Source organism: Schistocerca americana, chromosome 2 (assembly GCF_021461395.2).
Source record: "Schistocerca americana isolate TAMUIC-IGC-003095 chromosome 2, iqSchAmer2.1, whole genome shotgun sequence".
NCBI classification, from domain to species: Eukaryota; Metazoa; Arthropoda; class Insecta; order Orthoptera; family Acrididae; genus Schistocerca; species Schistocerca americana.
Window position 1 is genome coordinate 412470084 of NC_060120.1, and position 20466 is coordinate 412490549.

Genomic DNA, 20466 nt, shown 5'->3' on the forward strand with positions numbered 1-20466 from the left:
TGCTAGGAGTAATGCGTTTCCTTAAATTTGTGTTAAGTGATCAGTCCGTCTGTCGAATGTAGAAAGTCTCTCTCAGCCGGCCGAAGTGGCCGTGCGGTTAAAGGCGCTGCAGTCTGGAACCGCAAGACCGCTACGGTCGCAGGTTCGAATCCTGCCTCGGGCATGGATGTTTGTGATGTCCTTAGGTTAGTTAGGTTTAACTAGTTCTAAGTTCTAGGGGACTAATGACCTCAGCAGTTGAGTCCCATAGTGCTCAGAGCCATTTGAACCATTTAGAAAGTCTCACATGTGCCACACTTGATTCTGTAAATTCCGATAGGGTAAACAGTTTATGCTTGTGTGCGGCGTACGGGATTATCTCACCTAAAGAGTTGCTCGACTGGAAACTAATATCCACCCTCGCATTGTAGAACAAGCGTGACATTTTGTCAGATATTTTGCTATATTAGGTGGGTAAAACGTACCTTAGTTTTTCTTTGTATTCTGATGCCCGACAGGGCGTAATTTCTTTACCAAAACCCATCTTCTTGTGATCAGTTTTTTTTAAATTTACTGGTGGATCATGCTGTTCACGTATCTGTTTCCAACAGTGACGCCATTCAGTATGAAAATGCCTCCTCAATCACCTCTTGATTTAACGATCAACCTACAGCTTCATGATGCGCTCTCAAAGATTCTGAAAGAATTTGGTTTGGAATGCACTCCGCGGTCCACGGTGTAATAAAATTGTGCATTCTTACGCAAATTAATTGTAACCGTATTCAGTAAACCGTTTACACAGTTCGCACAATCTTGTTTTTGATTATGTTCGTCTACCCTGCAACGTGTCTGGTGGGAGGATCATGTGGGAACAGCTATAATAGACTTCTGCCCCGGAATATTCTACTGCACAGAACCACCCTTCAGGTACACCACTGCGAAACTCAACGTAACGGAAGAGTTGTAAGAATATGATTTGGCGCCATGGCAGTGAAACTGAAGGTGACACTATATATTACACTCCCAAGGAACTCCTTTTATCTCCCACATAAATGAACCAAATTAGTAGACGATCACTGGACGGTATCTTCTGGAATAAGAGATGAAGCTAAACGAAATATCAAGAGTGACGTCATACATAAACAGAAGTAAAAAACATTCAGTTCAAGTACTTTATGAAATAAAGTACTGTAGATACTGATGTACATTCGACCAAGTTGGGGAGAGGGTGGAGTAATTTACTATGCCTGCTACTTTAAATATGGATACTGGTATCCTACTTAATCTATTTCAGTTGATAATGGCTGTTAACTACAATGCCGCAAGGTAGCACGATGCGCAAACAGTGAACAGCGACTGCTGGTATTTCAAAGGTTCCTAATGCGCCAGAGCTGCAAAAAGCTACCATACACCTGAAGGAGTCTGCAACGCTGCGCCCAGCGGACCTGCACGTTGACTCCAACGGTGGGCCTCAGTCTCCTTTCCTCTTCCCAGGATCTGCGACCGTGTCTCCAGATCAAACTCAAAGCCGTGATGTAAAAGAAATCCAGGATCTCGACCGAATATATGATCTGACACACCTTGCTCCCGAAGCACCGATGTTTTTCTCTATCACTTCACAATCATTTACAAAAATCACTACACTTAGGATACTCTCGAGAAGCCAGAACTACCAATCGAAATGCGGCAGCACTTCTGTGCGCCAATCGCAGATTTCTTCTCTCTCAGTACTGCCTTCCTGCACAAAATGGGCAATTACCTGTCCTACAATCCTACCATTTTCTGCGACAGAAACAAACGCCGTCCAGTACGTCACTGTGCTCGCTCGGGTGGAAAACAACTCTGCGTGGCGTCTAAAACACCCAATGGCTATTTGGCCGGCCGCTGTGGCCGAGCGGTTCTAGGCGCTTCAGCCCGTAACCGCGGTGCTGCTACGGTCGCAGGTTCGGATCCTGCCTCGGGCATGGATGTGTGTGATGCCCTTACGTTAATTAGGTTTAAGTAGTTCTAAGTCTAGGGGACTGATGACCTGAGATGTTAAGTCCCATAGTGCTTAGAGGCATATCCGCCAGTCTACCATCCTCTGCGTAAAAGCAGCGATCGAGTCTCCCAGGCCTGCCCGACATAACCGCCCGTGCCGCTTCCTGGTTCTCTGAACTGACAGCAATACAGTGGTCTTTTGCTAAGTCCAGCTGGTTAACTTCTCATTTCACAGGTGCAGTTGTATCTGTCCAACAAAACCTTCTATCAAACACAAACACAGTGCCGTCATTTAAAAAGTACCCTCTGCAATTAGATAGCAATGAATTCAGTACTCAATCACTGTCAACCCTCTTTCATGAACATGAGATTTGTCACAGTGACTTTGTAACTAATATAAATGTCAAAATTACACTACTGGCTATTAAAATTGCTACACCAAGAAGAAATGCAGATGATAAACAGGTATTCATTGGACAAATGTATTATACTATGACATGTGATTACATTTTCACGCAATTCGGGTGCATAGATCCTGGGAAATCAGTACCCAGAACAACCACCTCTGGCCGTAATAACGGGCTTGATACTCCTGGGCATTGAGAAAAACAGAGCTTGGATGGCATGTACAGGTACAGCTGCACATGCAGCTTCAACACGATACCACAGTTCATCAAGAGTAGTGACTGGCGTATTGTCACGAGCCAGTTGCTCGGCCACCATTGACCAGACGTTTTCAATTGGTGAGAGATCTGGAGAATGTGCTGGCCAGGGCAGCAGTCGAACATTTTCTGTATTCAGAAATTCCCGTACAGGACCTGCAACATGCGGTCGTTCATTGTCCTGCAGAAATGTATGGTTTCGCAGGGATCGAATGAAGGGTAGAGACACGGGTCGTAACACATCTGAAATGTAACGTCCACTGTTCAAAGTGCCGTCGATGCGAGCAAGAGGTGACCGGGACGTGTAACCAATGGCACCCCATACCATCACGACAGGTGATACGCCAGTATGGCGATGACGAATACACGCTTCCAATTTGCGTTCACTGCGATGTCACCAAACACGGTTGCGAACATCATGATGATGTAAACAGAACCTCGATTCATCCGAAAAAATTCCTTTTTGCCATTCGTGCACCCAGGTTCGTCGTTGAGTACATCATCGCAGGCGCTCCTGTGTGTCATACAGCGTCAAGGGTAACCGCAGCCATGGTCTCCGAGCTGATAGTCTATGCTGTTGCAAACGTCGTCGAACTGTTCGTGCAGATGGTTGTTGTCTTGCAAACGTCCCAATCTGTTGACTCAGGGACCGAGACGTGGCTGCACGATCCGTTACAGCCATGCGGATAAGATGCCTGTCGTCTCGACTGCTAGTGATACGAGGCCGTTGGGATCCGTCAGGGCGTTCTGTATTACCCTCCTGAACCCACCGATTCCATATTCTGCTAACGGCCATTGTATCTCGACCTACGCGAGCAGCAACGTCGCGATACGATAAACAGCAATCGCAATAGGCTACAATTCGACCTTTATCAAAGTCGGAAACGTGATGGTACGCATTTCCCTCCTTACACGAGGCATCAAAACAACGTTTGACCAGGCAACGCCGGTCAACTGCTGTTTGTGTATGGGAAATCGGTTGGAAACTTTCCTCACGACAGCACGTTGTAGGTGTTGCCACCGGCGCCAACCTTGTGTGAATGTTCTGAAAAGCTAATCATTTGCATATCACAGAATCTTCTTCCTGTCGGTTAAATTTCGCGTCTGTAGCACGTCATCTTCGTGGTGTAGGAAGTTTAATGGCCAGTAGTGCAGATTCTTTCGAACGGATTTTAATGGCCAGTAGTGTACTTATGTCTGCATGACCTGAATAATTAAACTAATAGAAACGCGAGTCCAAAGCACTTTCCGTTCTCCAACCTTATTGACATTACCCTTCAAATTTTGTCGAAATGAAGCTACACTGCGCTGCAGTGAATCCCACTTCCAATCATGTTCGCTAAATATTTATTTATATGTAGTCGAAAATAAGTCGGTCGGACGACTCACTCAATGGGCAATGGTTCACTAGTTCTCTTGCGGTAAGTGCTCATTCAGATCAAAAATGCCAGCGGCTCTTTTAGATACTACAGCAAGTGACGAGGGCTCTGTCTGTCAACAGCGCGGTACGGCTCTGTGGAGGCCGGGTACGTCGTGAACCCCGGCGAGAAGAAGAGCGGCTACAGGTCGCTGTACCGGCTGTACCGCACCAGCCGCCACTGGCTGGACGCCGCACAGTCCTGCTCGAGGGACGGCGGCCACCTGGCCGTGCCGGGCACCCAGGCCGAGCTGGACTTCATGGCGGACCAGCTGAGGCGACACGGCGGCGGCCGCACCACCGGCGCAATGCTGGGGGTGCGCAGAGCTGCCGACGAGGAGCCCTTCCTCTCCGTCACAGGTCTGCACTACGTCCCACAAACCAAGAGAAACACCGTACAAACAGCACCTTCACAAATTGTTACCGTGGCAACACACGGTTGTAGACTGCAGTTCGTACGAAATCTAGCACGAGGAAAGTTTCATATTGCCCTGCGTCCCGGTCGATATCTTGAAGAAGGAAGATCCCTTATCATTTAGCTACAATATAGCAGGTCAGCAACTGGAAGCAGTTAATTCCATTAACTACCTGGAAGTACGCATTAGGAGTGATTTAAAATGGAATGATCATATAAAGTTGATCGTCGATAAAGCAGATGCCAGACTGAGATTTATTGGAAGAATCCTAAAGAAATGCAATCCGAAAGCAAAGGAAGCAGGTTACAGTACGCTTGTTCGCCCACTGCTTGAATACTGCTCAGCAGTGTGGGATCCGTACCAGATAGGGTTGATAGAAGAGATAGAGAAGATCCAGTGGAGAGCAGCGCGCTTCGTTTACAGGATCATTTAGTAATCACGAAAGCGTTACGGAGATGATAGATAAACTCCAGTGGAAGACTCTGCAGGAGAGACGCTCAGTAGCTCGGTACGGGCTTTTGTTGAAGTTTCGAGAACATATCTTCACCGAGGAGTCAAGCACTATAATGCTCCCTCCTACGTATATCTCGCGAAGAGGCCATGAAGATAAAATCAGAGAGAATAGAGCCCACACAGAGGCATACCGACAATCCTTCTTTCCACGAACAGTACGAGACTGGAATAGAAGGGAGAACCGATAGAGGTACTCAAGGTACCCTCCGCCACACACGGTCAGGTGGCTTGCGGGGTATGGATGTAGATATAGATGTATAAGATATCTCACCAGTTAAGTGTCGAGAGGGATCGATGTTTCTGCGCCATACCGAGATATCATCATCACATACTCAGGTACAGTGAAGTTCACTTTTGAAAAGCAACTTCCTAAACTATCTTGGCACTTACAACTTACTTCAGGAGAAACATTGCTATACTCGAAATTTGTCTTGCTGGTGAATGCTGAAATTATTGCGTAAAGGGAGACTAAATAACTCATTGGAGTAAATGAAACGATGAATTTACAATAATGGTGACGCAGAGTAAAAGTAATCTATCGCACACAGCTAATGAGAAACTCTCGATTGGAAACAGGATTCAAGCTGAAAATGATGCATAATAAGAGATGAACTAATACAACAGGATCGTAATGGACAAACAGCCTTAGAAGCATTGAAATAAAAATAGTTTAACGGTATGAGGTGATGGGAACTTTTACAGTAGTCAGGAGTCGCATTTCTCAATAATACAAATAAGCCTTCACAGAACAATGATATCTAAATATGTTTTCAATAATAGCACGGCTCACGCAGTTTAAAGATCTGATTCACGCTGCTGGTAGTCGGCACTATTGCTCTTGTCTGGTGTTATCGTCTTTAAATTTCACGACAGTTAAATATAATTGTCGTGTGACTAGGGCCTCCCTTCAGGGAGACCGTTCGCCGGGCGCAAGTCTTTCGATTTCACGCCACTTCGGTGACTTGCGCGGCGATGGGGATGAAGTGATGATGATTAGGATGCCCGCATCTCGTGGTCGTGCGGTAGCGTTCTCGCTTCCCACGCCCGGGTCCCCGCGTTCGATTCCCGGCGGGGTCAGGGATTTTCTCTGCCTCGTGATGGCTGGGTGTTGTGTGCTGTCCTTAGGTTAGTTAGGTTTAAGTAGCTCTAAGTTCTAGGGGACTGATGACCATAGATGTTAAGTCCCATAGTGCTCAGAGCCATTTGAACCATTTTTGATGATTAGGACAACGCAACACCCAGTCCCTGACCGGAGAAAATCTCCGACCCATCCGAGAATCGGACCTGGGCCCTTAGGAGTGACATTCTGTCGCGCTGATCACTCAGCTACCGGGGGCGGACTTACGCCAGTTGGTCTACGTTGTAAGTGACATTTCTGTTCTTTGTGCAAACGATGGTAAAACTATAGACACCTCAAACAAAAAGAAAGAGAAATCATGCCTTTATAATTAGGAATTACACAACAGTATTTAAACTAAAAGCCCCTGATACGATGACAAAGAGGTTCCCTGCAGAATCTGCGAAGAAAGGAAGATGATCAAAGGATACCATGCCACTCCATGGTACTAGAGGGACCCAAAAGGGCAAAAACTGTAGAGGAGTCCATAGTTCGGAATATATGTAACAAATGTTTGACAACACTGAGTCTAAAATGCTATTCAAAGATGAAGAGGTTAGCACAGGTTACTAGAAAGCCACGTATAGAATATTAGACTGGCCAGAAAACTGTTGTGATTCTTAGGAAGATAAGCCTTATGTTAAATTTAAAAGATGTAATATGTTTTCTGTCATACAAAATGTACTAATTTTGTCTTACATTTGACAGCTCAGTTATTGATCAGATAATATTTTTTGAAAACTGATCAAACAGTAGTCAGACGTGAAGGACTATTTACTAGTGTGCAGAATGAGATTTTCACTCTGCAGCGTAGTGTGCGCTGATATGAAACTTCGTGGCAGATTAAAACTGTGTGCCGGACCGAGACTCGAACTCGGAACCTTTGCCTTTCGCGGGCAAGTGCTCTACCATCTGAGCTACCCAAGCACGACTCGCAATCTGTCCTCACAGCTTCAGTTCTGCCAGCACCTCGTCTCCTACTAGTGTGGTTCGAGACTCCTGGACATCAGACTTAATACAGTTTGAGCCATGTATCTTCAACACCAGTACTATTTCACAAACAGTTCAAGATATCGGATCAATATTTTCGCCAATTGACAGTATTCGATAACTTCGTTGCAATGTTACAATAATTCTAGTGCCGTTCTAGTGCTACCCTTCAACTTTACCGTATTTTCCGATGTATTTTACAACAGTTTAAGTGTACTAACAGGCAATAACGGCCCAACGGTACCTACCGGCCGCCGTGTCGTGTCATCCTCAGCCCATAGACGTCACTGGATGCGGATTTGGAGGGGCATGTGGTCAGCACACCGCTCTCCCGGCCATATGTCGGTTTCCAAGATCGGAGTCGCTACTTATCAGTCAAGTGGCTCCTTAGTTTGCCTCACAAGGGATGAGCGCCCCCCGCTTGCCAACAGCACTCGGCAGACCGGATGGTCACCCATACAAGTGCTAGCCCAGCCCGACAACTTCGGAGATTTGACGGGAACCGGTGTTACCACTGCGGTAAGCCCGTTGGCAGTTTAAGTGTAGGCACTGACAATTTTATACCGCTCTTCCCTCAGTTTCAAAAGCTATCAAATGCTTTAGGAAAAATTTATTTAAAAAGGCTTTGTTGCTTAGTATAACATGTATATAGTGTTGCAGTCTTAACCAACCAATAAATACCTTCATCTCAGCGTGGTAATATAAGAATGTTGGTGTATCCTGATGCAAATACTTTTTAACTTCCAAACTTGTTGCAGCAAAATACCGCCAATTTAAGCCAGCCTTCCTATTCTAAAACTTAACATCGTTACATTACATTACGAAAAATGTCACTATGTATTGTACTGTTTGGTTTCACATACACATGCAAATGATCTTAGAGTACCTTTTACTTAAAAGTCATTGGTTTTTTTAAATTGATGTTGTGGTTTTTCGACAAGCAACATAACGTCTCCAAAGTATGAGCAAGTGTCGTTAACAGATATGACAATATGAACTAAAATACATGTGTATTATGAAAATTAAATTTGTGGCTTCATTATCAGATAATTATGATATGTTCTATGTTAGAACATATGATTTCTCATACTCGCATTATCTGATTGACATCAGTTGCACCGAAAATCAAAGTAGAGATAAGAACATTCACTTTAGCAGTAATTTAAATGTTAAACCTCATGAGAAGTTTCCTCTGTTGTTGCAAAACACTTAACTATAATTTAGAACTATTATTAGGAAAGTTTTAGAAGCGTCTTAGGTAAATATTGATGTGTTCCCATTTCTCTTCCGTCGAAAATCAACACCTGTTTAAATACGTAGCCTATTTATTCCCGTGACTCTATTTTCGAATAAAAATGATTCAGCAAATGATGCATTGATTGAGAAAGGCTAAGTCACACTTAAAATGGCCTAATGGCAAAAGGTCACAAACTCGACATTCCACACAAGCAAGTGAATAACATGCTAAGTTTTAGGATCATTAAAAGAAGGAACAAGTTTCTGAGGAGGTTGTAACGTTCATTTTGCAGTCATGCTTGAGATCTTGCAGTGTGAGTATGTGCGGCAGTAGGTCGCTTCTTCAGGGCGTTGAAATTACTTCAGGGATTGAGTCATGGACTTGTGATGTTCGCATGTGTCGCTAGCGAATAGTCTGAAATAGTTTCAACATGTGGACTATGAATATATAGCATTAGGCGATCTTATCTGAGTCTAAAAACGTTACTACCGCTATTTTTAAGAGTGATCTGCACTTAGAATTAAATAGTTCGCAATCGGAGATCTTTGAATTAAGACATGCACTGCACGAAATTCTATTATTTCCGCATGATTTATTCGAAAGTTTACTCGAATGTGAGATAAAGTTCCGTTTCATTTCAGTTCTCACTCAAAGAATTATTATTTTATCGATGAAAAGTTATTAACTGTGATAATTGTTATTTCAATTGAAATAAATTCACTTCTCTTAAAATTTAAAACTATCTGAGTTCTGAACATTATTTTCACCAGAAATTCCTGGTTTCATTCATCCGAACTTTCTAACTTGGTTTGTATAGGGGTAATGTATCATACGCGTCGGTTGGCCTCCTGGATTGTAACGTAGCCAATACTTAAAAATCCAGCCAGGCCTATATGAAATGATCTTCCGATGTACAATTTTATTAGTCTGCAAGCTTGCATGCTTTGCTATGTGCATAGCCGGTGTCTCTATTTAAGTTATTTTCACAGAGTCAGATTTCAACTGCTTCTCTGATTACAAACCCCTTTAGGTGGATGCGTTAGCAAGTATTCTCGTTTGTTCAAACAAAATCTTATGTTTATTTAACAGACTGTGCTCTGCCATTACGAATGTACTTACATATATATATCTGGAAACCAACAGAACAAAAATAATAACGTTTTTCTTAATGAAATCCTACAGGTATTAATTTTCGTATTTTACAATAAAGAAGCCCGCTGGAGATCGCGGTATCTCGCTGCAACTAGTTTTGGTGATCGCAACCTAGAAGTACTAGCCGAAGACGGATCCATTCTCTTATTTTGTTCAGACAGACATGACCTAAGAAAAGAAGACTTAAACTTAAAGAAATACTTGTTATTTTAGTACCTTCAGCAGTTTGGGACACAACCAGAGCGTTCAGTTTCCTTGAAACACCTTAATTTTGGAACAGTTACCATCTGATCACCAGCAACTTCACAACTTGTGTTGCCTGTATCCATGAGGAGCAGATTCTGATAAACAATATATATACTGTGGGAGACGCTGAGCTGAGGAAATTGCTGTCATTGACAGTAAAAAGTATTAGCAAAAGACTTTTTCCTCACTTGGCACCAAATGTAGGAGCAGATCATCTTTAAAGTTTCTCGCTTTACCAGCAATATGCTAGATTTTGTAACAGCTCAGAAATTATTTAGTCCAGTTGTAAGGAGACTACCTTTCAACAGTTTGATAAATGTGTGTCTTGGCAGGGGAAGATGTTGAAACGGTGTTGTCCGGGAACTGGCCGCCTGGGACGCCACAGTCGGTGCCACGCCAGCAGTGTCTGGAGCTGCAGATCAAGGGACCACAGGCGGCCGCTCTCCGGAGCCGCGACTGCGGGCAACCTGCCGCCTACTTCTGCGAACGACCCCTTAGCGCGCCCGTCAACTCCAAATACAGTTTCGTCGCCGGTCTCGGTAAGCAGTCGAGTCTTTTTTCACTCTCGCTGTCTGCACTTTGTTTGCTGCTGAACGTGTGTATCTTTATAGGACGTCTGATTTTATGCTTTGTTGACGCAGAACACCAGAAATAATCAAAGAAGTGATTTTTGCAACAGACATCTGATAAGACAAGTTGTAGAATAAGTATTACACGCTCGTTTTCATTTTCCGATAGCCACCACCACTCAACATATCATCATCATTATCACCATCATCATCATCACCTCGTCAGCATCTGCTTAATCCATTGTATTTTACTATTACTGTTATTATTGTTACTGGCTGAAGAAGACCTTCAGTCGGTCTTTTCTCCTTTTGTTTTCTGTATCGCTGGAAAGACGAAAGCGTACACCTTTCCGTGCGAGCTCTGATTTCTGATATTTTGATGCGATGATCATTTCTCCCTATGTAGGTGGGCGCCAACAAATTATTCTCACAGAATATCGCCAGCTACGCCCAGCCGCCGCCCTCTCACCACCACTGTCACACAATTATAAGAACGACATTCCTTGAACTCTGCCGATATCGTATTGTTGCTCTGCTTTCCTGCCGCGAGACTTTGGGGCATGCCCGGCCACAGATGATAGAGGCCGAAACCTTACCTCTGGATACCTATGCTGCCGTGGACTATATCGTGCGGAACACTAATGGAACTTGCACCTATTATTATCCAGTGTCACGAATTGTATCCTGTAGTTGGCGCCGAACTTCAGGGCGCAGGTCAGTCTATTTTGTTTTCTTGTGCCCATTTATTTCCTGTGGAGAAATGTTCCATCGATTTAAGTTATATTAGTGTTTGATGACCAGAACGTATACAGTATGTAAAAGTATTTACTTACTGTTGTGGGTTACAGCATCAGCATAATTAGACACCCTATGAGTCACAGCAAAGTAAGAACACAAAGCTACATTGTCCAGTACCATTAGTGTGACCACCTGTCAAGACCTTTCGCAGCACTGAAAACTGCAAAACGTGCAGAAAGAGCGTGAGTGAGATTGTGGAATGTACCGACAGCAGTGTGGATCCATGTCGACTCCAGTGCCATAGACAGCTGCGCTAGGTTTCTCAGTTGAGAATCCACCGTCCGAATAGCACAATGAATGTGGTTCCACAGATTCTCGATTGGATAAAAATCTGCAGAGTTTAGTAACGATGGAAATATGGTAAACTCATCCTGATATGTTTTAAACTTCCGTAGCAGTGGGACACGTTGCATTGTCCTGCTGTTAGATGCCATCTTGCTGAGGAAAAATAAATTACATGTAGAGCTGGAGAGGGCCCTCAAACATGGGTGCATAGCAGTGTTGAATCTTTGTGCCTTCCAAAATGACGAGGGACTACCCTCCTGTCTGGACCCTTCCGACGACTGTGCAGGGTGTTTGTTTACAGACGTTTCATGCCGTACACGCCACTAGCCATTTGTCCGATGGAAAATAAAACTTGAATCATCTGATGAGGTCCTCCGTCGGCATTACGTGGACGTCCAGTTGCGGGACTGGTGTGCAGACCCAGCCTTCGTCGCCGATGAGCAGCAGTCAGCATGGGTCCATGAACCAGGCACCTGCTGCGGAAGTCCGTAAGCAGCAACGTTCGCTGAACGTCCTTGAGGAGGCACTTGGTTCATCTGGGGGGTTAGTTGCTGAACAGTTGAACGTCCTTTCGCCCGTACACATTACTGCAGCTGTCGTTCACCTCTGTCATTCATTCGATATTGCAGTGCCTGTGTAATTCCGAATTAAGATGCAAAATTTTTCGAACATGCATGCATGTCAGAAGGGCTGCGGCGAATACAGCCGTTATCAAAGGCATGAAATGTGTTCGCAGTTGCGAATATGGGCTACCATCAGCTGCATAATAGACTGCAGACAACGAAAATTTGTGCAGACTGGGACTCGAAACCAGATTTACCGATTATCCCGTTCGGTCTGTTGACCACATACGGAAGTTAGGGTCTGGCCATGAGTCGTCCTCGGATAGCGAAATAGTAAGGCGACCGCTCATGTAAAACGGGAAAACCCGGGTCCGAGTCCTGGTCCGGCATACAGCAGATGCTAGTTCATGTTCGCAACTACGAATACGTTTCATGTTTGCCATTTATGGGCTGCCGTGCACCACAGTTGCCTCAGCACCAGTTTTGAGAAGTGCCATTTGGCTATGCAGCGTATACTTCAACCACGGTGGTACGTGAACAGTTTACAAACTTAACCGTTTTGGAAATACTTCCATCCTTGACCCGGAAGCCAATGGTTATGTCATTCTGAATGTGAGATAAATCGCTCCGTTTTGACTGCACTGCTTTCCGCGTTCCCCAGATACACCTTATGTATCCTCCACTGCCAGTGCTGCCGTATGTATTATTGCGCGTTGACGTCTAACAAAGGCGTTGGCCACATTTGTGTGTCTACACCGTGTACTACTGAACTAACCTCGTTGTACGATAAATCCGTTCCAAACTGTAGAATAAGTACTATATAAATAAAAATGAAATAGTTTTACACTATGTCGTAAAAGAAATGTAGACGAATTATTCTGAGACGCAGACAAATGTGTACTTTTGCAGCTGATGTAGTTAAGTTCTCGGGTACACATGACAATATACAGGACATGCCTACTCTCGTAGCAATTCCTTGCTCTACCTGGTCGTAGAACCACCATCTTGTTTTAAATTTTAGGTAATACTTCATGCAACATACATGTAAGTAACATTACACTAGTATAGCAAAGCTTACGGTGTTTGCAGGACCACGGACGGACTAAAACGCAGATCATATACAACAAGACGACTGACACAGCACTAACATACACAATACAATATGCGCAATAGTCACAGTTCCAAATAATGCGGAGGGCATGTGGTCACTCTCCTTTTCAACACTGAGGTACTATTTGAAGTGATTTTGCTGAGGCAAATTCCATTTTTAAAGAGTTTTGTCACAACATAGGTCGAAAATCGGCGGAAATATACTCAAAATCTTCCTGGGTAATTGGTTTTTCGAATTAGAAAACTGTCGATCATGGTGATGAAATTTGTTTCTGTAAATGAAACAACAGGCTGCAGACAATAACTTCAAATTTATTAGAAACGTTAGGGAAGGCTTAAGGGGCTCCGAAAAGGCTCAAAATCATGAAAAGTTCAATTTTTACTTTTTTGCGTTTTCTGAGTCTGCAGACCTTTTAATAGATATATAATTTATTCAATTCCGAAGACTACAACTATTTTCAAAATTTTTTTGAAACGTGTTCTACATGGGCGTGACCCACTGTGGCGCTGTTAAACTGCTGTCAAATGGTGTTATTATTAACGTCCGTGTTCATCAGGTACATTTTAGTGATGTGAGATAAAGTATGTGTTGTGGCTAACCTGTGATGGTTCAATATATATCGCTGGTGTGATTGTCGATTGTTGTATGTTTATTCACTCTGTCGTTATCTCGAAAATATTCGTAATTAATTCTGTTTCTTGAGTCTCTGTTTTGTTGAAGTATAATACTGAGTAAAAGTAAAGTTATTAGAAATCCTCTGAAAGCTTTTAAGAAAAGGAGAAATGTTGGAAAGCCAAAGGTATGTGTTATTACTGTAAACAATAAAGACGATAACCAAGTGAGTGAACCTAACCTCTCAAGTACACCTGCCCATAGCAGTCAAAGTGGGAAAGAAAATATTTCACAGAAGAAGCTTGGTTCAATGAGTGAAAACTATGAATGTTTTATGGGCGAATCGGATGTGAATGAAATATTTGATATGTCGGTTCTCAAAGGAATTTTTTCAAACTGTGTAAGATGTATTCATTGTAGTGAAGTTGGTCTGGAACTCTCCATAATAAAGCACGTAGGACTTGCTAGTGAAATACAACTGAAATGTGATAAGTGTTCATACATGACCACCTTTTGGAACAGTGTTGCAGTAACTGCAACTGAAGAAAATGGTAGCAAAATCTACGAACACAACAACGAGCGATGCTTGCTTTAGACAAGGAACGCCTTCGGGCTGCAGACAGGGCTGTAAAGAGTCTAGAAATACAAGCAAGAGTAAACAGGAGGAGAAACAAGAGGAGGCTGGAGGAGGAGTTTGCAGAGGATGAAGATAATCCATCCTATGGACCTGGAATGCACTAAAAAGTTAATCCAATCTTTGTCGCTCGATTCCCAAAACTTCTATTTTCTCATACTAATTACATGTTTTCTAAGGATCTTCCAAACATATTTGTTTCAAACTTTCAGTAAATGTTACACAGTACCTTCTGCATAATTTAACACAGCCTTTTTCCAAAAAACTGTATATTTTTGAATATATAAATAAAAAATTGCAAAATATGTTGTGAATTTTCATTACAATTGAAAAAAAATCATCTTTAATAACTGAACCAAAATTTTGTAAAATCTCTATGTTAAGTTGTAGCCCATATTCCAATAAATAATATGTAAAAAGTTCAACTTCATACCTCAAATACTTTGTGAGGAAAGATGTAATTTATAAGCGTTATTTTAACATTGCAAGTATAGGGCGTTCCGGAGCCCCTTGACGGAATACTGGCTCACAAAAGTAGTTATCTCTCTTGGGTACACGTCTGCTCCTAGTGACGACATGTGTCCTACGCAGGAGATTGGGTGGCGTGTGCCGGCGGTTCGCAGGTATCTGTTCGGACAGGCGAGTGATGAGCGTGTGCTGGTCACCTGAGATGTCACAACCCCTATCCATGTACTAACACAGCGCTGCGTAACTACACCACCTCCCCCCTCCCCCCCTTCCACTCTCACTGGCAGATCCTACTAAATCCACTGTGAATCGCAAAAAATACCAGTTCCACGTGTAACTTTCACAATCGATTTAACTTCATGTTTTGCAAACTCTCCTTACAAAATAAAAGAAGTAATTTGTTTACACCGTTTCGTACGGCTAAAGAACAAATATTATCTCAGGGAATTAAAATTTATGAAACGAGAACAAGGAAAATAATTATCAGTAGATGTAGTTAGATTCAGTGATATAACTAGGGTGACGTGTGGTCCAGCTGGCACCTTACTTCTTTCCCAATTATCTTTCTTTTTTTAACAGCCTTGGGAGAGCCATTACTGACTATATCATGCCACTTGGTTAACAAGATGTATGAGACAGACGAAGTACCCTCAGACTGCAAGAAGAATGTAATCATTCCACTTTCAAAGAAAGCAGGTGCTTGTACGTGCGAATATTACCAAACTATCAGTTTAACAAACCGTGCTTGCAAAATACTAACACGAATTCCTTAGAGAAGAATGGAAACCCGGTAGAAGCCGGCTTACAGGGGATCAGTTTGAATTTGAGTGAAACTCAAAAACACGCCCGAGACAATACTGACCCTACGATTCATCTCTGAAGATAGGTTAAGGAAGGGCAAACCTACTTTTATACCATTCGACTTGTTGTTGTTGTGTTCTTCAGTCCAGAGACTGGTTTGATGCAGCTCTCCACGCTACTCTATCCTGTGCAAGCTTCTTCATCTCCCAGTACCTATTACAACCTACATCCTTCTTAATCTGTTTAGTGTATTCATCTCTTGGTCTCACTCTATGATTTTTACCCTCCACGCTGCCCTCCAAAACTAAACTGGTGGTCCCTTGATGCCTCAGAATGTGCCCTAACAACCTATCCCTTCTTCTAGTCAAGTTGTGCCACAAATTTCTCTTCTCTCCAATTCTATTCAATACCTCCTCATCCTTAATCTATTTTCTAATATTGGTCGTAAGGTCACTACTGCCTCACGTGTTCCAACATTTCTACGGAATTCAAACTGATCTTCCCCGAGGTCGGCTGCTATCAGTTTTTCCATTCGTCTGTAAAGAATTCGTGTTAGTATTTTGCAGCCGTGGTTTATTAAACTGATAGTTCGGTAATTTTCACATCTGTCAACACCTGCTTCCTTTGGGATAGGGATTATTCTATTCTTCTTGGAGTCTGATGGTATTTCGCCTGTCTCATACATCTTGCTCACTAGATGGTAGAGTTTTGTTAGGCCTGGCTCTCCCAAGGCTGTCAGTAGTTCTAATGGAATGTTGTCTACTCCCGGGGCCTTGTTTCGACTTAGGTCTTTCAGTGCTCTGTCAAACTCTTCACGCAGTATCATATCTCCTATTTCATCTTCGTCTACATTCTCTTCCATTTCTATAGTATTGTCCTCAAGAACATCGCCCTTGTATAGACCCTCTATTTACTCCTTCCACCTTTCTGCTTTCCTTTCTTTGCATAGAACTGGGCTTCCATCTGAGGTCTTTATATTCATGCAAGTGGTTCTTTTTTCTCCAAGGGTCTCTCTAATTTTCCTGTAGGCAGGATCTATCTTACCCCTAGTGATATGCACCTCTACATCCTTACATTTGTCCTCTAGCCATCCCTGCTTAGCCATTTTGCACTTCCTGTCGATTTGATTTTTCAGACATTTGTACGCCTTTTTACCTGCTTCATTTACTGCATTTTTATATTTTCTCCTTTCATCAATTACATTCAGTATCTCTTCTGTTACCAAGGATTTCTATTAGCCCTCGTCTTTCTACCTACTTGAGCCTGTTCTACCTTCACTATTTCAGCTCTCAAAGCTACCCATTCTACTTCTACTGTATTTCATTCCCCTATTCTTGTTAATCGTTCCCTAATGCCCTCCCTGAAGCTCTCTACAACCTCTGGCTCTTTCAATTTATCCAGGTCCCATCTCCTCAAATTCCCACCTTTTTGCAGTTCCTTCAGTTTTACTTTACAGTTCATAATCAATAGTTTGTTGCGACCGAACCGCCGAATCTTTCCATCAGTAAATGGGGTATGTTCTCAAGTGACTCCGTTGTTTTAACCCCTCCACTGACAGAATGACCCGCTTCCTACTTCCGTATGTATAAAGCCAATACAGACTTGTAGCTGTCACGCCTTTGCGCTTACTGCTACGTATTTTAACCGTAAATAGCTCAGCCCTAATGGTAAGAGTTAGTAGTGAATTCTGGCGTTATTAATCTTTGAAGACAGCACAGCTGCCACAAGCTCAGCTCACTTTTACTCCACTCCTACCCTCGCCATTACACCACATTAACTAGGTGCTACATAGACCTTGCTAAATTCACTTGCGTATACATTTCTGACCGTTACTCGCCAGTATTTACCTATTGGATTAGTACACTCCTAACCGGACTATTTCTCAAAGAGCTGTGATGATTGAACGGGTTCGATCCACGGCCTACAGTGCCCTACAGTTCACACGGTAACACTGCCTACCTGACCCACTTAACTTGGTAGTGAGCTTATGTATCCAATCACCACTGCTAGCAGCAGTAGATAATCCTATCAGCACGACGAGAGCAGCAGACTTACCGTCGAATCCTCCTGAAAATACTTATAACTACGGTCGCCAGCTCTGAAGGAGCAAAAGAATAAATCAATTTTTTGGCTCGTTTCAAAGTGAAACGGCTTGAGTTGAATTTTAAACTTAATTCTGAATATTACTATTTCTGATCATTCTAGGTGATTCTACAAAGCAAATACTCTCTCAATTTCTGTGAGTTGGCTTGGTAATTACCACCAAGACAATTTAAGCAACTTAGGTTAACAAACTTCTACCCTTCAACTTATTTAAGGATTTTGGGATATTACTCTTGGACAATTGCTATAGAATTAGTTAAGTGACTTTACTTGAAAGGTCATTCAGAAAAATTTAAGTAACTATAAATAGGCGACTCATTCTGGTGTGACCATTGCTCTTTTCTACATTCTTAAACGCTAAAGTATTCTACAACCAAAAGAATTGTAAATGAAAGAGGCGATGGTGGCCTCAGTCTGATTTCACTACACTATGTTTCAGGTTACTACACTTTACAAGGAACAACATGCGTCGTAATTTTGCTCATTACTATATTCTGTCTTCTGCACTTGCACAAAAGAAAACTGGTATTCTCCTTTTACATGTATACAAAGTTCGACTTAACAATTTCAAGCAGTCTTGCCTTGGGTAGGCGTGTCGGTGCTGGTGGTGATATGCATGTGGCTAACGCAGCTCTTCCTCTTCACGCCTCGTGCCCTTAATGGCGGCTGGAACTACGAGCTGTAGCACTCGTATAAGCTACTGCGCGTCCGCCATAAAATCTGGGCGCAGGAACTCTTACACTCAGCCCCAGTGGCATAGAGACGGCTTCGACAACCATTCGTCGCGTTCCACTCCACAAACGGCGACGATATTCGCCTCTTCGCTGTTGCACAACCACTTTTGCGTGAGCACAGTTACGCACGTCCGCTCACGTCAACACTCCCCAGGCCATTCCATTGTTCAGTCCCTGTGTCTCCAGCTACCTCTAGCTATGCTCGTATCACCAAGAGTGGGGGCGTTCCCCTACCACCTTTTCACCGAAATCATTTAGTATTTAAGAATATTTATATTTATTACCCTGGAGTTCATACCAGTCATAATAATTTACTACTAGCGCTTTATAACATTAAATCATACAGTAATAGCTTATAAATACCAAGAAAAAGAATACATTTGACTCCGATATCTTATTGCATTGTCTGAGACAGCGCTAATTCCCAGTTTCGCCAATAGATGGCATCAGGGTGCACTCCCTGGCAGTCTCACACCAGCGCGCCCGTTTCCGACGCGCGGGCTCCAAATTACTGTCAGCCCACCATCATTTCAGTTCCGTTACATTGTGGTCAGTGTCCACATCTGCCCCTGGAAATGCCATACAATTAAAACCTGGTTCCTGAATCTCTGTCTTACCATTATATAATCTCTCAGAGACCTTCCAGTATCTCCAGTCTTCTTCCATGTATACAGCCTCCTTTTATGATTCTTGCTATGATTAAGTTATGCTCTGTGCAAAATTCTACCAGGCGGCTTCCTCTTTCATTCCTTAACCCCATTCCATATTCACGTACTACGTTTCCTTCTCTTCCGTTTCCTACTATCGAGTTCCTGTCACCCATGACTATTAAATTTTCGTCTCCCTTCACTATCTGAATAATTTCTTTTATCTCATCATACATTTCATCAGTCTCTTCGTCATCTGCGGAGCTAGTTGGCATATAAACTTGTACTATTGTGGTTGGCATGGGTTTCGTATCTATCTCGGCCACAATAATGCATTCACTATGCTGTTTGTAGTAGTTTACCCGCATTCCTATTTTCCTATTCATTATTAAACCTACTCCCGCATTACCCATATTTGATTTGGTATTTATAGCCCTGTATTCACGTGACCAGAAGTCTTGTTCCTCCTGCCACCGAACTTCAATAATTCCCACTATATCTAACTTTAACCTATCCATTTCCCTTTTTAAATTTTCTAATCTACCTGCCCGATTACGGGATCCGACATTCCACACTCCGATCCGTAGAACGCCAGTTTTCTTTCTCCTAATAACAACGTCCTCCTGAGTAATCCCCGCCCGGAGATCCGAACTGGGGAACTATTCGTAGACTTGGAGAAAGCTTTTGACAGTGTTAACCTGTATACACTCTTCGAAATTCTAAAGGTAATAGACAGGGGACGAAGGCCTATTAACCACCTGTACAGAAACCAGACAGCAATTGTAAAGAGTCGAGGGGTATGAAAGGACGCAGTGGTTGAGAAGGGACTGAGATAGGGTTTTATCCTATCCCCAATGTTATTCAAATGGTTCAAATGGCTCTGAACGCTATGGGACTTAACATCTGTGGTCATCAGTCCCCTAGAACTTAGAACTACTTAAACCTAACTAACCTAAGGACTTCACATACATCCATGCCCGAGGCAGGATTCGAACCTGCGACCGTAGCCCAATGTTATTCAATCTGTACTTTGAGCAAGCAGTAAAGGAAACTAAAGGAAAGTTTGCCGATGAAATTGTGCTCCTGTCAGAGGCAGCAAATGACCTTGAGGAGCAGGTCAGCGGTGTGGATAATGTCTTGAAACGAGGATTTTTTTTTATTTTTTAATTTTTCAAGCCATCAGTCTGCTGACTGGTATGATGCGGCCAGCCGTGAATTCTTCTCCTATGCCAAACTCTTCATCACAGAGTAGCACTTAAAACTACGTCCTCAATTATTTTCTGGATGTATTCCAATCTCTGTGTTCCTCTACAGTTTTTACCCTCTACAGGTCCATCTACTACCATGGAAGTTTTTCCCTGATGTCTTAACAGACGTACTATCATCCTGTGCCTTGTCAGAGTTTTCAACATATTCCTTTCCTCTCAGATTC

The 20466-nt window shown here is 42.9% G+C and overlaps 1 protein-coding gene across 1 annotated transcript in view; it reads left to right on the plus strand.

The window, feature by feature from the left end:
• Positions 1–20466, plus strand: part of LOC124594090 — a 65239-nt gene that overhangs the window by 31778 nt on the left and 12995 nt on the right. The window contains exons 4-5 of the mRNA XM_047132441.1: positions 4123–4398; positions 10042–10248. Coding sequence (XP_046988397.1) covers positions 4123–4398; positions 10042–10248 — 483 coding nt within the window. The remainder of the gene's footprint in view (positions 1–4122; positions 4399–10041; positions 10249–20466) is intronic.